The 24386-nt window shown below is 45.4% G+C and overlaps 1 protein-coding gene across 1 annotated transcript in view; it reads left to right on the top strand.

Moving 5' to 3' along the window:
* Positions 1 to 791: 791 nt before the first annotated feature.
* Positions 792 to 24386, top strand: part of PLEKHJ1 (pleckstrin homology domain containing J1) — a 55861-nt gene continuing 32266 nt past the window's right edge. Inside the window, exon 1 of the mRNA XM_085636914.1 lies at positions 792 to 1145. Coding sequence (XP_085493040.1) covers positions 1052 to 1145 — 94 coding nt within the window. The 5' untranslated portion in view covers positions 792 to 1051. The remainder of the gene's footprint in view (positions 1146 to 24386) is intronic.

The raw sequence follows: 24386 nt of genomic DNA, 5'->3' as shown, positions 1-24386 counted from the left end.
TTATATAGTGTGGGCCACAACAGAATTGTGCCTTGAGGAAGCCCTGGGTGGGGCAAAACACGCATTGGCTGCTGCATTTCCAAAAGAGAAATAAAAGCGTTTTTTGAATGACCTACAGCTGATACTTTGGAAACTTCTTCATAATATGATTAAACGGATATGAATAAGTGTAAAGATACACATAGGATTATAGTGACTTGTATATGGTGGGCTTCTGTGTCTTTTGTTTGATAAGTTTGTTCTGGTACAGGGATAATTTTTTTAAAAAAAATTCTCTTTGTATATCCAGATTGTAACACTCTAGGTGGATGAGTGTGTGACATTAAGATTGCACCCAAGATTAAAAGTGTTGTTTTAGCACTATTTGGAGACATTATGATGTGCAGATCACCTAGAGCAAATCCACCACAGTTGTTTTTAAAAATCCGAAATATAATCGTGTCTGCCTAAGTTTCTTGGTATGTGCCATCCTGCTTTTACTTTATTGAAAATAAGGTTGGTATTATTGCCGTCAGTTTATTGTAAAGTTTCTTAAATAAAACTTAACAGATGACTCTCTAGGGATATAGGACCTTTTTAAAATGGCCGCCTTTGTGACCTAATCCTAGCTTCGAAGAAGTTCCTTTTCCATGACGACTGCCACTATTGCCCGGTCCGTATATAGTGCAGGTAAATACACATTTCAATGTGTATCTAACAACATCTGCCATGGTTTAGGTAACCCTTCTCGCCAATCTTTTGCCTCGATAACTATTCCGATGTTGATCTAAGAACGTTGGCCAGACCTTCCCAATCCAAGATGGCCGCCTCAGGAGGGTGGTAGTACGGGTGCTTTAGAGGTCCATATCCCGTGTCGGCAGTCCCCGGTTTGAGTGAAGCTTCATCCGGGTTCTTTTTTTTCCATTAACTTTATTGAGCGTCGCCTCACACTGACTCTGTGAGTCGGAAAGGGTGTGTTGTTAGTTTTAGAATGGAGACGGTGGAGCAGGGATAGCAGTGTTCTCGTCCGGCAGCCAGCGCCATGGGGCAGTAGTACAGCTCTGCGGCCAGCATGAAGTACAACGAGAAGGAGCTGCTGTCGTTGTCCAAGCAACCGGCAGAAAAGGCTGATGAACTACTCATGAAGGGGCCCAAGAAGGGCAGCGGTAGGTCAGCCGGCATATCTGCCTCTCGCAGCATTTGCTTGCATGACAAACACTTCAGGAGGGGTACTTTAAGATGCCATCAACACCTAATGAGTTATATGTGGTGGCTTATAATGTTGGGAGTATTTGGGCATAGCTGTCAAGTTTCCCAGGTCCATGAGTGATGTGCTGCTTCAATCCAGCTTTTTTCCCTTTCAGTTCTGGGACTTGTAGTCCTATTTTATCATGGAATAAACAAGACAAGTCCCAATATTCAAAGAAAAAACCTGGACCTGGGAAACTTGGCTGGGCTTTTTGGGGTACTGATGAATAAGTCACCAAGTGTACACCAGATGACAAGCATCACTGTGGTCCCCTGGTGATACTGGGTTCCGTCGCTTATACTGCTTTGAGGGAAAAAATCAGTTGACAATTGATGCGGTGGCATTGAAGGAGAGGGTTTATGAAATGATAGTGTGGGGTGGAAGTGTGGGCACCCCAAAAGAGACTGCGGCTTAAAAATGTCAAATGAGAAATGGGCAGCGTGATTTACAAAGGGATGACGAACATGCTACTGTGGCGGTACCAGATGCCGAGGCTGCACTCTATGAATCCGAAAGATGATAGACACTGATGGTATATCACATAAAGAGGAGGGTGTTCTATGGTGAGGGGCTCTGACGAACAATTATGGAGAATCACTGTTTGGGATATGGGTAGCATGTCGAGGGATTTCTGTGGAGGATTTGTATAATTAAGGGTTTCACTGATGTGTTTATAATAGGCACAGCCAGCAAACAAATGTGAGGGTACTGTGGGTTGCTGGATGTTTGGATCGTCCTGGATTACCTAGTGACCAGTCAGCACTGTGGGATGTCTAATAAAGATGAGATGGCACTGGGTGTACCAGATGAAGTAAAGAGTTGGTAGTAATGTTCATCACAAAGTTATGAGAGGCGTTGCTTGGGTTCTGCATGAGTGGTTCTCCATACCACTAAGTAAGGGTGACGCCACGGGGGCATGAAATGATTAGTGGGCGGTATGAGTCACCAAAGAATGAGGGGGGTTTGTGATTAAGGACAGTGGGGTCATTGTTGGGTGCCATTGTGAAGGGGAACTCTTGAGTACAAATAGGCAGGATGTGGCTAAAGTAGAGGCAGGACTGCAAATACAAATGGGTACAAAATGACGAAAGGGCATTCTAGGGTACCAAATAAGTAGGGTGTTGAATATTTGGTAAAAGTATTTTGTAGAAAATAATCTCCGGGTCAAGTAGGTACCAAATGATGAATGTGCCAGAAGGCTGTTTTATGATGTGTGCACTAGGGAGTGCAACATGTTGACCGGAACGCTGAGCTGCCAAGTGCTGATGTGGCACGGTGAAATATTAAAAGATGCTGAGACACTGTAGGATGCAAATTAGGAGGTATTACGGCCCGGTGCCAAATAATGTCTATGGCTGGCACTGTGGAAATAACTGAAGGTGGTCTGCTGGTATGAATTACATTGTGATTTGATTTTTAATTTAGAATTGGGGGAAAATAAACAAATTGCTTCCCCTCTACCACACTACAATGATTTGCTTTTAGCCCAGTTACTAGGAGACACAGTTTTCATGTTATTTTATGTGTATGTTATAACTTTTGAAAATCTAGGAAGTTGGAGTGACATCTGCATTAAACCCGTTCCTTGTGATATATCCCCAGAAATTCCTTTAATGGACCACAAAAGGAACTCTGAACTCTGTTTGTGCACTTAGGTAAATATCACACACATTAATGACATGTAACTGGCCCAGTGAAAGGAACCAGTACCCGTAAAACAACGTTGAGCCGGAGACAAATCGGCTATGGTGTGCTCTTTGATGAAGAGCACTGGTGTATAAATCTACCGGGGCACAGTCATGCAGTCAGGTTGCTTGATAGTGTACTAAGTGATGTGGGTAGTACTAAATGACATGGGACTTTAACCGTTAGCTAAGCAAAAGGGTCTTGTAGTGAACTAAATTAAAGGGCATTGTACTTTATTAAATGAGTTGCTGTGTTCAACTAAAGTTACAAAGGCCACTTTTGTGTACTAAATTATGGATGACACTGTAGTGTACAAACTGGTGGAGAACATGGTTATATACACAAAAGAACGAAACAATCTGCCTGATCAAAACAATTGGTGGAATATTTGGCCGTACTTTGGAAGATGCTAGTCAAGTTATCTAGGAGTCATAGTGTCTATGCATATGCTTTCAACAATACTTGAGACAAAGGATCATCATGACTGGGTGTTCATGACAACAGGTCCAGCATCTATAAATGTCGTACGGCGTCTCTGTGAATGAGCAAGCATGTGTTGATAGGACCTCGTGTCCAGTAGGTCAAAAGACGTGCAGGTCTTGGACCGTTGTGCAGTGTTAGTCACAATCAAGTTGTTTTTTTGTTTTTTTCACCGTTTGAAATGAGGTGTGGGGAGCCTCATGCTCTGGAGAGTTGCAAGACTTTCTTTGACCTCTCGCAGAGATACTATGACTGCTATTTTTTGTCTTTTTTCGTCTACAAGGGTGTTGGAGAGTTTAACAGGTTGTTGTTAGGTAAATATATAATCCAAACACATTTCAGATTGAGTGATAGTGAACGATTATCCGTGTATGATCGGAACGACGACTTTGTTTTTTTTGTAAGAAAGGGAGGTGTGTAGCATACTGTGTACCGAGTTCAAATAATACCTAAGCTGCTGTCTGGAATTCTGATGAGGATTGACGTTCTATAGAGAGTGTGACTGACTGTGTGTGTGTAAATAAAATGTAAGTAGTTGCAGTTTGCGGGAGGATAGAGCCATGACTAGAGCTGTGTACCCTACACTCCACCTAAGAGCGTAACATGTAAATTAAGAAAATGCCCTTTTCTACCTGACTGCCTTCCCACTAGTTTTTGAAGAACCTTCTTCAAGTCTTAGCAAAAATATACTTCAAACCCTCGGCCAGCAGCTGAGGAGTTGCTATTCAAAGTACTACTCGTTTCAACTACGTTTCCACAAAAACACAGAACTTCTCAGGATATAAATAATCTTTGCAAGTTTCCTACTTTCTATTTTCTTCTGAATGTTGGTCTTCATTCAGCTGAAAATAACCAAGCAAAAAGGAAGTGGCGTTACTTTCACCATCTCAAAAGTTGGGTCTATTCTATTGAACATTCGCCTACGTCATCAGTTAAAAAACTCCTCACCATTTTCATGATGTGAGCTAGAACTATCAGGCCTTCAGATCTTGTGGCCGAGTTTGCTCATGCTACTCTTTCCCAAGCTAGACCTGTACCAAAAGTTCTGATTCTGTCAGTCGATAAATACTTTTTAGCAAAACTCCTCCCTCCAGTATGAATACTTGATTTTCATAGTATTCAGTTTATGAACAACAGTATTGCTGCCTTACGCTCAGTGCTGCCGAATTATGCACCTCACATGGCCATGTTTTGAAGTTCCAATGAGTAAAAAAGCTGTAATTCGCTATCAGACATATTTGTAATTTAAGAGAGTCTAGGCAGGCAGATGCCTCTATGTGTTCAGTAGGGCTGGGACAGAGCCATTTCCATGGAAAATACACCTGAGTTTTGGTCTCGCAAGCCAAAGCTTACATAAATTATCCAAAACATTCTCAAGAGGGTCAGTATTGAGAGCTATTTTGTTTCTGTTGTTTTGCGTAAGAATTGCATTGACTATGCATTTTTGGGACCCTGCTCCCATATAGCAAAGTATATTTGTTTTACAGGACATGCGCTCTGCCTGAATCTTGTTTACGTTTTGATGGAAAGTTTCTGCTACCCAGAAGATATTTAGAGGATGTTGCTAGCATACAGCCATGAGGCATTGTTGGTGACAAACAATTTATTTATCTAAAATGATGTGCTGTATATGCACATACCAGAATAGTTTATTTGGAGATTAATCATGTATTTTTGGAGTTCCTGTGACCTCTCCTTCATTGTACAAAACGTCCTTTTTTTTTTTTTAAGAGTTTCTTAAAGTTTCTGAAGTGATCCAGATCGGCCAGGCAGCAGTTTACAATTAGGGAATGGCTGGAGAAAACACTGATAGCTGTTTTGTAAACCATGAAATGGTGAACTTAACATAGAAAAGTACAAGCAGGGTTTTCATTACTATGTGCTCCAGTTGCGGTTCACTGGGGCTTTGTTCAATGGGGATGCGCGAGAGAGGATACCTAGACACCGAACCGGTTGATGATAATTCTTCCACACCACACAACTCAACTCCGCACAGAATCGCCTTCAGTTGCACCCAGTTTCTGATAGTACTGAATTGAGAATGAAATAAAGTGCTTTGAGAAGGACCAAACAATTTCTTTTCACAGGGAATTGGAGATTCGAGCTCAGGTCTCTTGCTTTTGAAGACTGAAACTTTGATTCTCATACTATGACTACATCTCTATCCACAACCTTTATAAATGTGATTACTTATGTACTCATGAAGTTATTTACGTGGCGTTTATCCTAAAACACTGATATGGATTCCGCCCTCTTCGGCCTGTGTTGGATACCCTGCTGCGCTTTCCTTCTGGAGATGTCGACTCCTGAACTAGGCACCATATGTTGCTTGTTAAACCTCTCTCTTTCCCGTGCTCCTGCTTTCCCTGTCTACTTGTACAGAAGTCAACACATTTTTGGGGGGATTCTGGAAACAAGACCTAGGACCATATGCATGAACACATTTTCCCATAGACACAGAATGGGAAAAACCCTTTGATACTTCTGGCCCCTAAATCTTTACAATCCTATTTCAAAGGTGAAAATGTGAATCATGCCAAAAGTTTTTGTAACGACTATTTGATCAAACTTCCCATCTTGCTGTAAATTAGACAATAGTTATGGGCCGGTAGGAAGTCTTTGTGTTAGTGTTTATAAACAATGTAACATCACTTTTCGCTCCTACACCTAAGTGCGGGAAAAAATTCTAAGACAAAACCTTGGTAACAGTTTCTAAGTGCAAGAAGGTTCTCCTGGACTTACTAGATCCGAAAATCTTTGACAGTGGTTGACTATACCTCTTTCATGCTTTTTCATAAAAATATAAAAAACTAGAAATTGCATATTATTTTCAATAGAAACATCACATGAGAAAATAAGGGTGTTTAATAATTTACTTGCCATTTTGGCTATTGAAAGGTAGCAAATGAAATCCCAGAGAGGGGATTTAAGTTTCTTACTTTTAGATAGTCTGCAGTGCCCAGAAGTTCACATTTAAGTGCTTTAGACAACATCTTAATCCGTGAATATATAAATGGTCGGTGCAAGACAATTTAAAGCCATGTTTGTTCTTTCAACTTTAAGGCTTTATGTAATTGGGCAGATATAAACGTTTTACCTTTGTGCAGACGTTTTCAATTTTGCAAAACACAGAGATCATAATTTTCCCTTTTACAAAATGGTCATTTTATTTTGCCAAATATTTGCAATGTTTAAATCCCAGAAAGATTTTGTGAACCTGATTTTCAGAGTTGTTTTGCTTTTTCTGAAAGATTCTAAGAGTTATTTACATCTGTACAAAAAATATGGGAAAAGGTAAAAAAAAAAAGAATTCACCCAGGAATACTGCACTACTGCCAAAGATGTGGTTAAGTTAGATGAAAGGGAACTTGACAATAAAGTGGTATTGGGGCTTGGTAAGTTCACACAAGGAACGCAGAGGTCCGCTCCATTCCCAGTGGCACTGGAGCAAACATCACCTGTAAATTTCTGACATTATCAGATGTTCCAAAAATTTGGTGGACCTTTATCACTATGAACCCACTAGATCACTTAAAGTCACAGATCTGAGTCAGTGTGGTATGTTCTGGCTGTATGTACTCTTCCGTTTCTAATTATCTGTTCTGTGAAGCAGGAATTCTGGTGTGAAAGGGTTTTCCAAAGTGCTTGTAGCTACTGGATTCGGAGATGTAGCTAAAGTGTGCCGTTGGATGTTATGTGGTGACTTTTCATGACATGTTGGTCAGAGCCACATGATGGCCGACCAGACAGTATGTCTGTGATGCCTTGGATGAATGTGAAAGGTAGTTCTTAATTTGTGTTGGTGTTTGCTAGTGTTGGCCGCCCGGCCGGCCGGCCAGCGTTCAGTTTGCAGTACGTAATTATCACACAGACGAGCAACTGATTACTCGGAGATTCTTTAGGGAATACATCAGGTTCCCTATTCTTATCAGGAAGTCCAGAGTTCTTTCTGCTTAGTTCTTACTTTTTAGGGGATATCCAAGGATATTGGAGTAGACGCCTCACTCAATTATCTTGACATGCTTCATCATCTGTGCCTATTCACACCCTGGTTAGATGGTACTACCAGGGCGGACTCAACTATGGATGGAAATGGGAGTTCTTAGATAAAGCAAACTGGATAAGCAGGGACCCAGAAAAGTGATATATTAAAAATACCTCCAGGTATACCCAAAGGTTTTACTTTATTAGGAGGGTACTTGGGGTATGAATAAAAACGTGAAAGTGGAGGGTTCTATTAAACAATTATTCAATTGTACCCTTGTCTTGATGCCAACATGTTTCTGCCCCCGCTGTGAGCCCAATCGGGTCTGGGGCCTTCGTCAGGGCTGTCTCGTCGGTGTCCCTTCCCTTACTTGTGCACGTACACCATGCCCACTCTTGAGGCATAATGCTCTCACCTGTTTCTTTGTTTCCAGACGATTTTCTGCAACACAGAATAAACAACAATGAAAGGAGAGGGGACTCAATTGCAATCACCCACCTTGACTTCGTTACATATGTCCCAACGAATATATAAAGGTGGACCATATTCGTGGAATAAACAGATAGCATTAGGCATTATTTTATGATATTCCATATTACCTTCCCTGTTTGAATCCATATTGTTTAGTTTAGAAGGTCTTCTGCTCCCTGGTGAGCCTGAAGTTTTCTAGACATGGTTACATGCCCAAAAAAGTGTTCAGGGCTTGATGCTTTTTAGGTCTTGCGCATAGTGATGCAGTGCGCAGCACTGCTCGCGCAGCTTGAGTCCTTTTGTCTGGGGTTCCAAAATGGAGCCAGGAATCGCACATGCTTGTGCGTGCGCTTTTCCTTTTGTGCCCCGCTATTGGCCTTTGCGTGCGTGTTTTTTCCAAAGAGAGCACGCAATTGGCCAAAGGCGGGTGCATCGCTCCGCCCCTGGCCTATTGGTGTCTATTACGCGCACCAAAGGCCATGTGGTTTCAATTATCATACCCAGACACGGCGTGATAATTGAAAACATATGGCTTGCTGTGGCGCGCGCATTTTTATTTTTGTACAATAACGATCGCGAAACACTGCTGCTTGTTTTCTTTAGGAAAGATCTTATCTAAATGTGCTCACGGTCCTATGAATGGACTCAATTTAGTTTGGTCCGCTAATTGATTTACGACTGGTAGCAGTTCAGGGAAGAGACGTTTTCATCTACAAATTCACTTGCTGCAGTGTTAAGCTAAAGACGCTAAGGTGTGTTTTGTCTAGTGTCATGGCTTTAGTGCCGGTATATTCCAGAGCTAAAAGAGCACTCTAGTCATTTATTAGAGCTCTTGTGTACATCTCCGCGTTTGTGTTTCTGGGTCCCCTGCTGCATTATGGGATAACGGCGGTCTGCGCAGGCGTCGCAAAGGTGGCAGTGGTGTTCTCCAAGATGGCAACTTCCCTGGGTTCGAATACTTACAACCGCCCGGCAGAACTGGGAAGATGTGGTATGTTGGTTGATAGGGGCGCGGATTGCTTTTTGGGAAGGAGGGAAAGCGCCTGACGCTGTTGGCCTTGCTCTCTTTATAAAGCCATAGGCAACTACATGTATCCCATAGTGTAAATAAGGTGAAGATTGATGCAGTCCCTTTTATAGAGGATAGCTCGCCACTGGGCAGGGGTTCTGCCAATTGTTATGCTTTGATGCCATGATTAGGGTCTATCACTCTCCATGTCACTTTGCGGGGTTTGTACCTCTAATAACAACACTGCTTTATATGTGAGTTTCTAGTCACCGAACACCCTCCTGATTAAGTTCCATGTGCATTGTCAGCATCCTGTCATGTGGATGGTGGCATTTGATGTCTTCTAGGGGAGGGCTTGCTGACCTGTGGGGTTTACGTGGGTTGCCCTCCCTGTGGAGGTGCCTGCATAGGAGAGCACAGTTGTTGACAAGCTGATTTTCGTAGTATAACATGATATGATTCATTTAATTACAATGAAAATATTGCACCCATGTCCCATTGCCCACATCAAAGGTCTATCACTGAGACGATTCTAATGCTGTACTGAGTGTCGAAACAGAAAGTGAGCTATTTCGGTTAATAGAAGTACCCATGAAGAAATAGTCCAGGTCCATTCTTAAATCAATATCTTTATTGTGTCAGACTGTCTGAAGAAATTATAACATCTTTCGTGGGGTGGAAAGTTTGTGCATTTTCAAATCTATTTGAGGTTAGAATGAACGAATGCATAAAAAATCGAGGCTTTTAAAACCTTTTGTGTGTGTTTCAGAACATATTTCTGTTGGGCAGCTGAAATTGAAATAATCGTTCTTGGTGCTACACACTATTACAAGGTTGGTTTTTGGAAACATCGAGACAATAGAAGATACTCCTAATCTAGACCAGTGTGTGGTATTTGTACTTCGTGATACTGTCTTGACATTCTGACCTATCTTGCATACACATCTTGACCTGAATATCCTCAATATACATTTGCAATTCGGGGGTTGTGTGAATCTGTCGTCTTGGCAAATTGACACGCATGCATATTTTGAACACATTCAACAGGAGTGAGATGAGCCAAATCCATTTGATGAAATCTAAAGGCAAGAGGCAGCCTATTGGCAATAACAGTGTTAGACACTGTTTACATTCTTCAACGTCCTGAGACTGGAAATTGCATGGAGAAGATAGACTGGTTGGACTCTGAAGGAAAGTTAGATGTGTTTGTCCTTCAGTTTAGGTAGGTTGACGAGCATTAGGAATATAACATACAGATTTAGTGTATTGTTGTGGTAGTGTAGCTAAGAAAAAGAGGGTGAAGTGTGAGCAAAAGAGCAGCAGGGAGAGACCATCTATCCAGTTGGGAACTCCTCATCATCATTGGTCTTTAATGACGATGATGAATCCCAAACTGGATACATATGTAATATTTTTATATTAGTATTTCACAAAAGAGAAAAGGAGTGGAGGAGAGGTATACCTGAGATTCTTAAGTAATTATTTAGAGAGGTATCTCATACAAATAAAACCAATCCATGAATTGAAAAATAGTATGGGTTTAATGAGGGACCTATGTTAGTGCTGCAGCTTCCTGCCGCCACATACAAGTGCATTGCTAGTTGGGAACCTCTAAAACATGAGGTAGCCACCAAAAAGAGGCAGTATTTCATGCATAGGATTTCAACAATTCATTAATAATAATTAATTTATAATATATAAAACTGCTAAAAAGTATCCAGATGGAGCGTATTTGCAGACTTGTTGACAAGCTTGCTATGCTTTTGGAACCGAAATATCTTGCACTGTCTCACCTGCCTATTAACATGCACAAGTATGACCTTTGTACCTTGAATCGGCTTTCAAAGACACATTTCCACATTCACTTGAATCTTCAGCCAATCAGTTTGATATCTCATGCTGCATAAATATAGAGAAGTCAGTTTTCTGAATGCCAGAGTATACTCTGGTTGTGGCTAACATAGCACAACTGTACTTTAAAAAAAAATTCTCCCACACTTTTTTAGGTCTCGTGTTTTGCATTGGTGCACGTCGTTTTGCGTCACCAATCGTGCAAAACTGGGTGTTCTGATTGTCCAGGAGGGTTTTTAGTCCCTCCTGGTTACCACCCTGTCTCCTTTTGGCCCTATCCATCAGGATTGCATCTTTTACTAGCGACGGGACACAGTAGTTCCTAAATGGCCACTACGCACTTTTTTTGTTGTCACTTGGCTTTGCCAAAGGCAGCAGCGTGTTTATTTTTGCATTATAATTGCATCACCCTTTCACTGAAAGTGAAAGCGCGATGCAGTTATTACCAAGCGGCTGCCTTTGCCAAATCGGATCAGCGTGTATTAGCGCGCTTCTTGTGACAGCCTCCGTCTCCAATGTGCCTATAGCGCGCCTGCTCCACCACTGCGCCAACAATCGAAGATGACAGCCGCAGAAGAGGGGGGAAAAGCACAGCCACTCGATCCGGAAACTAATAACAGAAGAGATAGCCACATAAGTGCATGCAGGAATTCGGGCCAGCCTGAGACGATACCACTTTTCCTAATAGCGTGTAGGCGTTTGCAAAGCAGTAATGCCGGAGAGATGAAAAGAACCCACAATTGGACACAAATGTAGATTTCCTGACAGTTTTTCAGCTTTTACAGCATTGGAAAGAACATTTTTTTTTCTTTGGGGATTTCATATTAAAGAAGATGAACTTGGACGGGTATGTTGCAGTTTGAAATCTGTAGACCGTCTGAGACACGCATTCACTGGTGATCAAGAGCAGTGAAGGCTTCATAAATCTGGTTGCCTTGCGCCCACCCAAGCAGAAAAATGTTTTTATATCATGCATCACTTTGCTGGACATGTTTAAACTGTACAATGCCAATAGCTAAAACTCGCGTAAATGCGAGACCTATTGCATTGCAAATGCTTGTTCTATATGTCTAGGTCCAGATGTTAGTGATTCGATTGTGGAGTGGGTGGTCTACCTAGTGTGGTCATTCGCTGCCACCTGCATACCGTGTCTCTCATACTTGTCCTGTGTATGCTTACCCTCTAGTATGTCTCTTTGAGGGTCATACGGTACATGCGGAATGGTGCCGTCTTGTAGTCACACACTTTTAGAGAAAAAAGTCAAAATATGAGCGTTGGTAGTGAGGGGGTATATACTTAGATAAGCTAGCAGTCTGTACGGGGGTGTCATAATCGTGGAGAGACCACCTCCATTGGACCTTTTAAATTGTTATCTAGACCTGCAGGACGTAATTGTCATCGTCAGACTTTGACCCAGAGCAAGAAAGAATACGGAGGAAGGAGTAGGAAGACCAATGTAGGGAAACTGTGGCAAACTGAGGGCTGAAGAAGAACTTGCGAGAGTGAAATAAAGAGGTTGGAAGTGTAGGTAGGGTAGTTGAAGAAAGACTAATTCGGCAGAATCAAAACCAAGCAGCCTTGGCATTCGGCAGTCTGAGCATTTGGTAGTGCTGAAAGCAGGCTCCTATGGAAAACTTTGGGCGTGCACTCTCCACTTACGTTTTTCTTATTTTTAATGTATTTTTTTTTTTTTTACTAAATGTGCATGACGGGGTGGCCTAATGAGTAACATTTCATGCTTGTGCCCTGCAGTTCATAGTGGAGTCTTAAGATTTCCTGTGCACATAGCGCATCCTCACCAGTAGAGTCCTGTTGCCCTGCGCAAGTGTACAGCAAAAGTGTGTAAGGTCAGAGGCACCCAATCAATGAGGTAGATGAGTAGAACTTCTACAACACTGTAAAGTTAGGCATATTGCACAGAACCCTGTAAAGTTAGGTTTATAGCACAGAACACTGTAACGATAGGTATATAGCATACAACCCTGTAAAGTAAGGCATATTGCACACAACTCTGTAAAGTAAGGCATATTGCACACAACTCTGTAAAGTAAGGCATATTGCACACAATCCTGGAAAGTTAGGCATATTGGACACAGATCTGTAAAGTTAGACCTACTGTACACAATTATGTAATCAAGGTGTATTGCACACAACCCTGTAAAGTATGTTACATTGTAGCTACTGTTTACCCCTAAAGAGCAAGATAAGTTTTGAAACAAAAGTCAAAGTTGGTGGCAGAAGCAGTGTGAGAAGTTGGCCTGATGTATGATGTCACTAGTTATAGTGTACACCTTACCTCAGTCCAAATACCCTTATGGTGATTGGTTGTAAAGTCAACCTTATAGACCAGCTATCCTAGTGGTAGCATGGACAAGAGCAGTCTTAGGCTAAACTCTGAATGGCATGTGAAGCCAGCTGTGATACCATATATAATCCCTTGAATACCAAATGAAAGGACACCACAACAGATATATATATAAAATAAAGTGTATTTATTCTAAGCAAACCCTCAGCACTCTTTATGAGATTAGAGGTAAGTACAACACAGTCTTATTAATGCATACAGTAAGTCACACAGGTAAGTAATACAGTTAGGCCCTAGGGGCCACGCAAACCATATACTAAATAAGTGGTATAAGAACCACTGTCACGGAAATAGAATAGGCCTAGGCCTAGGGAATCGCTGGGGCTACACTACACTAGCGTTAGTTAGGAAGTGGGAGGCCCACGGGATTCGTGTGCAGAGTGGAAACACTCACGCGTAATGCGTAAAAGTCAATAGCAATAGTACAGTTTAGAAATAGATAGATTTAGGACACTTCCGGAGTAGCTAGGAAGTTGAGACTTGAAAACTAGACACTAGGATAGTCACTATCCTGATGAGCACCGGAGTACCCAAGTTACCTAGCCCACAGGCTGCGGGTGCATAGGGGTGAAGATGCGTCGTTTTCGTCGTCGACTCCTATGGATGCCTGAAGAAAGATGCTGACAGGCAGTCAGTGAAGAGTGTCCGGTGGATCCCATGGCTGGGATCAAGAAGAGAGGAAACCTGCAAGCAGAGGGGACAGAGTCAAGGTCACTAGCCAGTGACCACGTGGAACCAGGAAGGAACCAGGCGATGTCGTGAAGAGTTGCAGGTGAAGGTGAAGCTTGTCGCTGCAGCCAGGAGGACCAGGAAGCGTCGAGGACGACCAGGACCAGGAGGCGAGCTGTCCCACGAAGGCTCTTGCTGTCGGCGGCGTCGAAGTTGGACTAGGACTCACCAAGCCTTGGCAAGCGGAACCCACGAAGAACAAGGGACTTGCTTCTGGTGCAGACCAGGAAGGTCTGGGGTGCTTCTTCTTTGCAGAGAAGCGGGAGCCAGTCTGGAGGAGCCAAACCAGCGCAGAAGATTTCAGGGAGCGTCGTCACAAAGGCCACTAGCCAGCGGGCAAGCAACCGGACAGACGCGGCAAGCAGGAAAATGCTGAAGGGCCCCACGCAGGACTCGTGGAGTGTGGGGGGCTGGTCTTCGGTGCAGATGGTGCTTGGGGTTGGGGCTTCTCAATCCCCGGTGCACAACTTCGAGGGTACCTCAGAAGCTGCGCTGTAAGTTACTAGCCACTTTTCCCAGGTAGCCGGTCCCACGTCGCTCGTCGCCTCCACGGATCTCAGCTCTGCTGCAGATGTGGATGAGGGTCGGAGAAGTCTGGAAATCAAGGCTCTGGTCGGGCTCTGCAGTCGGTTCCTCGTCGAACGTTTCACAAAGCAAAGGGTAGTCACTTGATGGTGCCTGTTTGCACAGGGTAGCCACTCCTTGGCTACAAGGGAGATTCTTCAGTCTTCTTCTTTCGTCGAATGTCGAAGGTCCAGAGTTTCTGTTCAGTTTTGCAGGTTCAGGATAATCTAAAGTCTTGAGGCCCAACTCCCACTCTTATACTAATCTGGGGGGCTGGGATACCTGCTAGGTCACGCCTTATGGGTGGGACCTGGGAGGGGGTGGTTACACCCACTTCCCTTTGTCCAGTTTCGCGCCAGAGCTGGGGCTGGAGTGCCCCAGCGCCGGTTTGAACTGGACTATGCAAGGAACACCTTGTGTGCCCCAGGCATGTCTCATTCCTTTCAGCCCACCCTGCCCCAATACACTAAAGGCTGTCTGGGGAGGTGCTAGCACCTCCCCAAGCAGGAAACCTATTGTCCAGGCCTCCCTGGCTGGGATCACTCCCAGCAGCAGGAGGTCAGACTTGTGTCGTGGCAGCAGCATCCATTTTGTGATGCTGAGGCTTTGGTCAGAGGCTAACAGTTGAAGTATGATTTTAACATGTCTTTCCCTCTAGAAGGGGGGAATAATATTCTCATGTCCAGAAATGGCATGGGGGTATTATTCCCGAGTGTTAGACACCTTACACGACATGCTTTGATAAAGCCAAACCATAGTTACCATAACCGTCTAAGATTATAAGGCACTTTAAGAGTATATGGTAGGCTATATCATAGAACAGCTATAAGGACATGGTTCCGAAAGCTGCAGACAGGCTCAGCTCATGCTAGAGCACCATCTCACATGTTACCAAGCACTCTGCCTCCAGGATTGTCAAGGCCTGCCATAGGAGTGACTGATAGGTACACATGTGTCTATATGTAAGTTAGGCATAGGAATACTACACCTAAGGAAGGGGTGATTACACGACCTTGCCCCAGCTGAGTGATCAGCCAGTTGTGTCAAAATGGAAGGCCAGGCCAGGGGTGGCACAATACATGCTGCAGCCCCTGGTAGGCCTAGGGTACACCTATGCCCTGGGTACCTAGGGTACACTGTACAGGGGCCAATAAGGTGATCCTATCCAAATGGGTTATGCACCTAAAGTACATAGTGTTAATTTAGAGAGAGAACAGCAGGGCTGTGGGTCTGATTAGCAGGCCCACAGCCACATCTAAGTCGAAAACCAGTAAAGCAAAAGCAAAAAGTGGGGGTGAACATAGAAAGCAGACCCTACTCTCCTACACAACCCCCCCCCAAACTTAGGGACATTAAACTAACCTTGACCAGTTGAGTCTTCATGTTCTAAGTGGAAATATCTGGAGAGTCCATCTGCATTGGCATGGTCAGTCCCAGGTCTATGTTCCACTGTGAAGTCCATCCCCTGTAGGGAAATGGACCACCTAAGAAGTTTGGGATTTTCACCCTTCATCTGATTTAGCCACAAGAGGGGCTTATGGTCTGTCTGAATCTTGAAGTGAGTGCCAAACAAGTATGGCCTCAGCTTCTTCAGGGCCCAAACCACAGCAAAGGCCTCCCTCTCAATAGCTGACCAACGTTTCTCTCTAGGGGTCAGCCTTCTACTTATAAAAGCAATGGGCTGGTCTTGACCATCTACATTCAGTTGTGAAAGAACAGCTCCCACACCTAACTCAGAAGCATCTGTCTGGACAATGAACTCTTTGGAGTAGTCTGGACTTTTCAGAATAGGTGCACTGCACATGGCCTGCTTCAGGTCATCAAATGCTTTTTGACAGCTTGCTGTCCACTGAACTTTCTTTGGCATCTTCTTGGAGGTCAAGTCATTAAGTGGTGTCACTATGGACCCATAGTTCTTAACAAACTTTCTGTAGTACCCAGACAGGCCCAAGAAAGCTCTGACCTGAGTCTGGGTAGTTGGAGGAGCCCAGTCCTTTATGGTCTGGATCTTGCTCTCCAGTGGTTGAACCTGACCCCCACCAACTAGGTGGCCCAGGTATACAACCTTGCTCTGCCCTATCTGGCACTTAGTGGCCTTGATAGTGAGGCCTGCCTTTTGCAGGGCCTCTAAAACATTCCTCAGGTGGACCAGGTGATCCTCCCAGGTGGAGCTAAAGACAGCAATATCATCAAGATAAGCTGCACAATAATCATCCAACCCAGTAAGGACTTGATTCACCAGCCTTTGGAAAGTGGCAGGTGCATTCTTCAACCCAAAGGGCATTACCACAAATTGATAATGTCCTCCTGGGGTCGAGAAGGCAGTTTTGGCCTTTGCACTCTCAGCTAGTCTGATTTGCCAGTAGCCTGCTGTTAGGTCAAATGTGCTCAAAAACTTAGCAGCTGCCAGTCTGTCAATGAGCTCATCTGCCCTAGGTATTGGGTGGGCATCTGTCCTAGTGACAGCATTGAGACCTCTGTAATCCACGCAAAACCTCATCTCTCTCTTACCATCTTGGGTGTGAGGTTTTGGCACCAGGACTACAGGACTAGCCCAAGGGCTCTCTGAAGGTTCAATGACTCCCAGCTCCAACATCTTTTGTACCTCAACTTTTATGCAGTCCCTGACATGGTCAGGTTGCCTGTAGATTTTACTCTTCACAGGCAGACTGTCACCAGTGTCCACCTCATGGGTGCACCAGTTTGTCTGACTTGGGGTCAGAGAGAACATATGTCTGTAGGCCTGCAGAACTTGTCTGCAGTCCTGTTGCTGATGGACAGTGAGGCAGTCAGAAAAGACCACTCCATCAACTGAGCCATCATCAGGGTTCTGAGTCAACAGGTCTGGGAGAGGGTCACTCTCTTCCTCCTGCCCCTCATCTGTAGCCATGAGTAGCCCCATGTCTGCCCTGTCAACATATGCCTTCAATCTGTTGACATGAAGCACCCTGTGGGGGCTTCTGGGAGTCCCAAGGTCCACCAAGTAGGTGACTTCTCCCTTTTTCTCAACAATAGTGTGGGGTCCAGACCATTTGTCTTGGAGTGCTGCTGGGGCCACTGGCTCCAACACCCACACTTTCTGTCCTGGCTGGTAAACAGTCAGTACAGCCTTTTGGTCATGCCAAGCTTTTTGGAGTTCTTGGCTTGCCTCAAGGTTTTTAGAAGCCTTCTTCATATACTCTGCCATCCTGGAGCGGAGACCAAGCACATAATCCACTATGTCTAGTTTGGGTTGTCTGAGAGGTCTCTCCCATCCTTCCTTCACCAAACACAGGGGTCCTCTTACAGGATGCCCAAACAAAAGCTCAAAAGGGCTGTAGCCAACCCCCTTTTGTGGGACCTCTCTGTAAGCAAACAGAAGGCAGGGTAAAAGGATGTCCCATCTTCGCCTAAGCTTGTCTGGTAATCCTTTTATCATTCCCTTTAGGGTCTTGTTGAATCTCTCAACAAGCCCATTGCACTGTGGGTGATAGGGTGTGGTGAACTTATAGTTAACACCACACTCTTTCCACATTGCAGTCAGGTATCCTGACATAAAGTTGGCACCTCTGTCAGAAATGACCTCCTTTGGAAAGCCCACTCTGGAGAATACTCCAAGCAGGGCCCTTGCCACAACAGGAGCTGTTGTGGTCCTCAGGGGAATTGCTTCTGGGTACCTGGTGGCATGGTCCACTATCACCAGTATGAATCTGTGCCCAGATGCTGTTTGTGGGTCCATTGGTCCTACAATATCTATACCCACTCTTTCAAAGGGGACCCCCACCACAGGTAGTGGTATGAGGGGGGCCTTTGTGGTGCCACCTGATTTGCCACTGGCTTGGCAGAAGACACAGGAGCGACAAAACTCCTTAGTATCTTCTGACATATGGGGCCAGTGAAAGTGAGGGACAAGCCTGTCCCAAGTCTTGTTCTGGCCTAAATGTCCTGCAAGGGGAATATCATGGGCCAAGGTTAGAAGGAAGCCTCTGAACTTCAGTGGTATGACCAACCTCCTGGATGCACCAGGCTTGGGGTCTCTAGCCTCTGAGTACAGTAGCCCTTCATCCCAATACACTCTATGGGTACCTTGAGCATTCCCTGCAGCCTCAGCAGCAGCCAGCTGTCTGAGGGGTTCAAGAGAGGGGCAGTCTAATTGAGCCTGCCTCAGATCTGCCCTGGAAGGTCCCCCTGTCCCAAGAAACTCAACCTGATCAGGTTCAAGTTCTTCTAGGACAGTTCCTTCAGGGCTCTCAGAATCATCCTCCTGGGAGGGCTGATCCACCACCTGAGGCAGGGGGGAAGGCACAGCCTTAACCCTACTGCTCTTTCTCTTGGAGTGTGACTGGTCCATAGTTTCAGGATCCAGCACTTGTTCAGTGTTGCACTTTTTGGCCTGTGACCTGGTCACAGCAAGGACATGTGCATCTATCCCCAGCATTTCTGCATGGGTCCTATACTCCACTTCAGACCAAACTGAAGTTTCAAGATCATTGCCCAGTAAACACTCTACAGGAAGGTCTGAACTAACAACAACTTTCTTGAGGCCAGTTACCCCTCCCCAGGAGAAGTTAACAATAGCCACACTATGGGAGGTAGTGGCATTGCTAGCGTTGGTCACTAGGTAATTCTCACCTAGTATGATCTGTCCAGGGTCCACAAAAGCAGGTGTCACCATGGTGACACTAGCCCCAGTGTCCCTGTAGGCCTGAGCCATTCTTTGGTTGATAAAAGGTGTCTGTCTGTACTTGCCCAGGTTACTGGGGCCTACAGTAGAGGACAAAGCTAAGTCCCCATCACAGATCAGGACAGCCTGAGTAGGCACTCTGACTAGGCCAGAATCCTCCTCAGTTCCCAGGGTTAACCCTACTACACCCTTTTGCTGGGAACCACCACTTACAGCTGAACTAGGGGGTACAGTTGCCTTAGGGGCAATGGTGGCTGGGGGCTTATCCTTTTTGGTGCACTCACTAAACCAATGTGAGGTAGACTTACAATAGTTGCACCATGGTTTCTTTTGGCCTTCTTTCTTCTTATCCTTTTTGGAACCACCCTCCCCCTGAGCCTTTTGGGGGCCTGGTGAAGACTTCTGGTCTTTTTGTTTCTGCTCATTACCCTTCTGGTCTGCCTTTTTCTGATCACCGCCCTGGTTCTGGTTTTTCTGCTTGACTCTAGTCCTGACCCATCTATCTGCCTTCTTTCCCAATTCTTGGGGAGAAGTCAGATCAGAATCAATCAGGTGTTGATGCAATAGCTGGTTTTGACAGTTGTTAAGTATTTGTTCTCTCATGATCAAATTATACAATCCTGTATAGTCCTTAACCTTACTTCCCAATAGCCAGCCTTCCAGAGCCTTAGTGGCACAATCTACAAAGTCAGTCCAGTCCTGAGTCTGTGTCTTCTGGGTATCCCTGAACAACAACCTGTATTGTTCAGTGGTTAGGCCAAACCCATCAATCAGAGCACTCTTCAGGACAGTGTAATTATCTGCATCCTCATCACTAACTGTGAGGAGCTTGTCTCTTCCTTTCTCAGAGAAGGAGAGCCACAAGATAGCTGCCCACTGACTTTGGGGTACCTGCTGTACTTTGCAAGCTCTCTCCAAAGCAGTTATCCATTTGTGGATGTCATCCCCACACTTGTAGGGAGGGACAATCTTGCTCAGGTTTCTATTATCATAGTGCCTGTCTCTATCCCTAGGAATGTTGCTGCCACCAGTGGGTTCTAACCCACTTAACTTTTGTTCTCTAGCCAGAGCAAGCTTCTCTTTGGCAAGGGCAAGTTCTTCCCTCTGAATCCTCAGATTAGCCTCCCTCATTCTGGCTGCATGCTCCTTTCTCTCAGGTGAAGTCATTCCCCTGTGAGAGGAAGCATTAGAGGTGTTAGAGACATGGGAGTGGATGGATTCCCTTGAAGGGGATCTGTCCCTCCTGCTTCTCTGTGAATGTCTACTTGTGGGTCTGTATGGGGGGACCCCATGCAAACTCCCATGTAAACTTAAGTTAGCCTGGCTAAGTCTCCTTACTTGGCTCTGGCTGTCTACCTCCCCATCTGAAGGCCCATCTGACTCCTCTGTGGTGGGTAGACCCTCCTCTGTGCCTAGGGCACCTTCCTGTGATGCCCTCTGAGCATCATACTCCTCTAGGAGTTGTCTTAACTGAAGGAGGGTAGGGTTTGCACCCTGTTTTATTCCTCTGGAGGTACACAATTGTCTCATCTCCTGGAATGTTAAGGTATCATACCTAGAGGGGGTCTTCTGCAGACCTGCCCCTCCTGAGAGAGCATCTACTTGATCTCCTCCCAGAGGCATGATCTAGTGAGGGTGTGGTGTGTGCACCTACCTACACTAGTTGTATCTACTAAACCTTTCTAGTAGTTGTAGTCAGGGTGTGTTATTCCCTTCAACCTACAACTACAAAGTCCAGTAGGACTTAAGTATAATAATCTATGTTATATGTACCTAGACAATATCTGTGTGATCTTTCAATTTAGTATCTCAAGATTACAATGGTATTACAACAGCAAGCTCAGATCCCAACCGCTGCTCACCCATGTGAGAAGTTGGCCTGATGTATGATGTCACTAGTTATAGTGTACACCTTACCTCAGTCCAAATACCCTTATGGTGATTGGTTGTAAAGTCAACCTTATAGACCAGCTATCCTAGTGGTAGCATGGACAAGAGCAGTCTTAGGCTAAACTCTGAATGGCATGTGAAGCCAGCTGTGATACCATATATAATCCCTTGAATACCAAATGAAAGGACACCACAACAGATATATATATAAAATAAAGTGTATTTATTCTAAGCAAACCCTCAGCACTCTTTATGAGATTAGAGGTAAGTACAACACAGTCTTATTAATGCATACAGTAAGTCACACAGGTAAGTAATACAGTTAGGCCCTAGGGGCCACGCAAACCATATACTAAATAAGTGGTATAAGAACCACTGTCACGGAAATAGAATAGGCCTAGGCCTAGGGAATCGCTGGGGCTACACTACACTAGCGTTAGTTAGGAAGTGGGAGGCCCACGGGATTCGTGTGCAGAGTGGAAACACTCACGCGTAATGCGTAAAAGTCAATAGCAATAGTACAGTTTAGAAATAGATAGATTTAGGACACTTCCGGAGTAGCTAGGAAGTTGAGACTTGAAAACTAGACACTAGGATAGTCACTATCCTGATGAGCACCGGAGTACCCAAGTTACCTAGCCCACAGGCTGCGGGTGCATAGGGGTGAAGATGCGTCGTTTTCGTCGTCGACTCCTATGGATGCCTGAAGAAAGATGCTGACAGGCAGTCAGTGAAGAGTGTCCGGTGGATCCCAAGGCTGGGATCAAGAAGAGAGGAAACCTGCAAGCAGAGGGGACAGAGTCAAGGTCACTAGCCAGTGACCACGTGGAACCAGGAAGGAACCAGGCGATGTCGTGAAGAGTTGCAGGTGAAGGTGAAGCTTGTCGCTGCAGCCAGGAGGACCAGGAAGCGTCGAGGACGACCAGGACCAGGAGGCGAGCTGTCCCACGAAGGCTCTTGCTGTCGGCGGCGTCGAAGTTGGACTAGGACTCACCAAGCCTTGGCAAGCGGAACCCACGAAGAACAAGGGACTTGCTTCTGGTGCAGACCAGAAAGGTCTGGGGTGCTTCTTCTTTGTAGAGAAGCGGGAGCCAGTCTGGAGGAGCCAAACCAGCGCAGAAGATTTCAGGGAGCGTCGTCACAAAGGCCACTAGCCAGCGGGCAAGCAACCGGACAGACGCGGCAAGCAGGAAAATGCTGAAGGGCCCCACGCAGGACTCGTGGCGTGTGGGGGGCTGGTCTTCGGTGCAGATGGTGCTTGGGGTTGGGGCTTCTCAATCCCCGGTGCACAACTTCGAGGGTACCTCAGAAGCTGCGCTGTAAGTTACTAGCCACTTTTCCCAGGTAGCCGGTCCCACGTCGCTCGTCGCCTCCACGGATCTCAGCTCTGCTGCAGATGTGGATGAGGGTCGGAGAAGTCTGGAAATCAAGGCTCTGGTCGGGCTCTGCAGTCGGTTCCTCGTCGAACGTTTCACAAAGCAAAGGGTAGTCACTTGATGGTGCCTGTTTGCACAGGGTAGCCACTCCTTGGCTACAAGGGAGATTCTTCAGTCTTCTTCTTTCGTCGAATGTCGAAGGTCCAGAGTTTCTGTTCAGTTTTGCAGGTTCAGGATAATCTAAAGTCTTGAGGCCCAACTCCCACTCTTATACTAATCTGGGGGGCTGGGATACCTGCTAGGTCACGCCTTATGGGTGGGACCTGGGAGGGGGTGGTTACACCCACTTCCCTTTGTCCAGTTTCGCGCCAGAGCTGGGGCTGGAGTGCCCCAGCGCCGGTTTGAACTGGACTATGCAAGGAACACCTTGTGTGCCCCAGGCATGTCTCATTCCTTTCAGCCCACCCTGCCCCAATACACTAAAGGCTGTCTGGGGAGGTGCTAGCACCTCCCCAAGCAGGAAACCTATTGTCCAGGCCTCCCTGGCTGGGATCACTCCCAGCAGCAGGAGGTCAGACTTGTGTCGTGGCAGCAGCATCCATTTTGTGATGCTGAGGCTGTGGTCAGAGGCTAACAGTTGAAGTATGATTTTAACATGTCTTTCCCTCTAGAAGGGGGGAATAATATTCTCATGTCCAGAAATGGCATGGGGGTATTATTCCCGAGTGTTAGACACCTTACACGACATGCTTTGATAAAGCCAAACCATAGTTACCATAACCGTCTAAGATTATAAGGCACTTTAAGAGTATATGGTAGGCTATATCATAGAACAGCTATAAGGACATGGTTCCGAAAGCTGCAGACAGGCTCAGCTCATGCTAGAGCACCATCTCACATGTTACCAAGCACTCTGCCTCCAGGATTGTCAAGGCCTGCCATAGGAGTGACTGATAGGTACACATGTGTCTATATGTAAGTTAGGCATAGGAATACTACACCTAAGCAAGGGGTGATTACACGACCTTGCCCCAGCTGAGTGATCAGCCAGTTGTGTCAAAATGGAAGGCCAGGCCAGGGGTGGCACAATACATGCTGCAGCCCCTGGTAGGCCTAGGGTACACCTATGCCCTGGGTACCTAGGGTACACTGTACAGGGGCCATTAAGGTGATCCTATCCAAATGGGTTATGCACCTAAAGTACATAGTGTTAATTTAGAGAGAGAACAGCAGGGCTGTGGGTCTGATTAGCAGGCCCACAGCCACATCTAAGTCGAAAACCAGTAAAGCAAAAGCAAAAAGTGGGGGTGAACATAGAAAGCAGACCCTACTCTCCTACAAGCAGAGCAACATTTTAAAGGCTGCGGGTTTCGCTTACAAAGCTGGAATGAGATTGGAGTTTCTACCCAGACCACCTCTGACACACCGGGCAGGTCATAAAGGTGGATGATCTCCAATCAAATGAGCTCTAGCTAGGTCATGACAGAAATAGTATCTAGACTGACACCCTGCAGACGCCATTCTGTGCTTAATTTGTGCAGGTGGTGAGTACTGGCGCTAATTTTTTTGAGACCATGGCTTATTTTTCATCATCAGACGTTGACCCAGATCGAGGTTGAGAAAGGCATAAAAGGGAGCACGAAGGAGTAAAGGAAAGCAAGTCCTGGGCCGTCTCAGCCAGGGTATCTAAAGTAGTGGGAAGGAGCACTGCCTCTTTTGGCCTGTTAAGGACATTTTGGGGTTTTGGGCCAGTCCCTCTGTACAAGAATCATTCAACCCTACACCACTATCCTGGTCCCCAAATATACGGATCAGGGAAAAATGCACGAAACCAAGACTCAGGGTAGGTTCCAAATAGAAGTGTAAATGTTCTGTCAGCTATAGACTTGAATGTTCTCAGTTACTAGCACTTCATTCCTCTATTACGTACATTTTTCACCGCCATAAAAACGTGTTTTGCTCCATACTGCTTTGCGCCTAATGTTTTCACATTAACTCATCAAATTCGCAACTATCCTGTTCACCACAATATTACCACCTATATCATCCATTCGCCATCTGCAGCTTCCACATTAAAATTTTTGTTTGC

This window comes from Triturus cristatus, chromosome 12 (genome assembly GCF_964204655.1).
Source record: "Triturus cristatus chromosome 12, aTriCri1.1, whole genome shotgun sequence".
NCBI lineage: Eukaryota > Metazoa > Chordata > Amphibia > Caudata > Salamandridae > Triturus > Triturus cristatus.
Note: the sequence above shows the minus strand (reverse complement) of the source record. Positions and strands in the feature narration are given on the sequence as shown.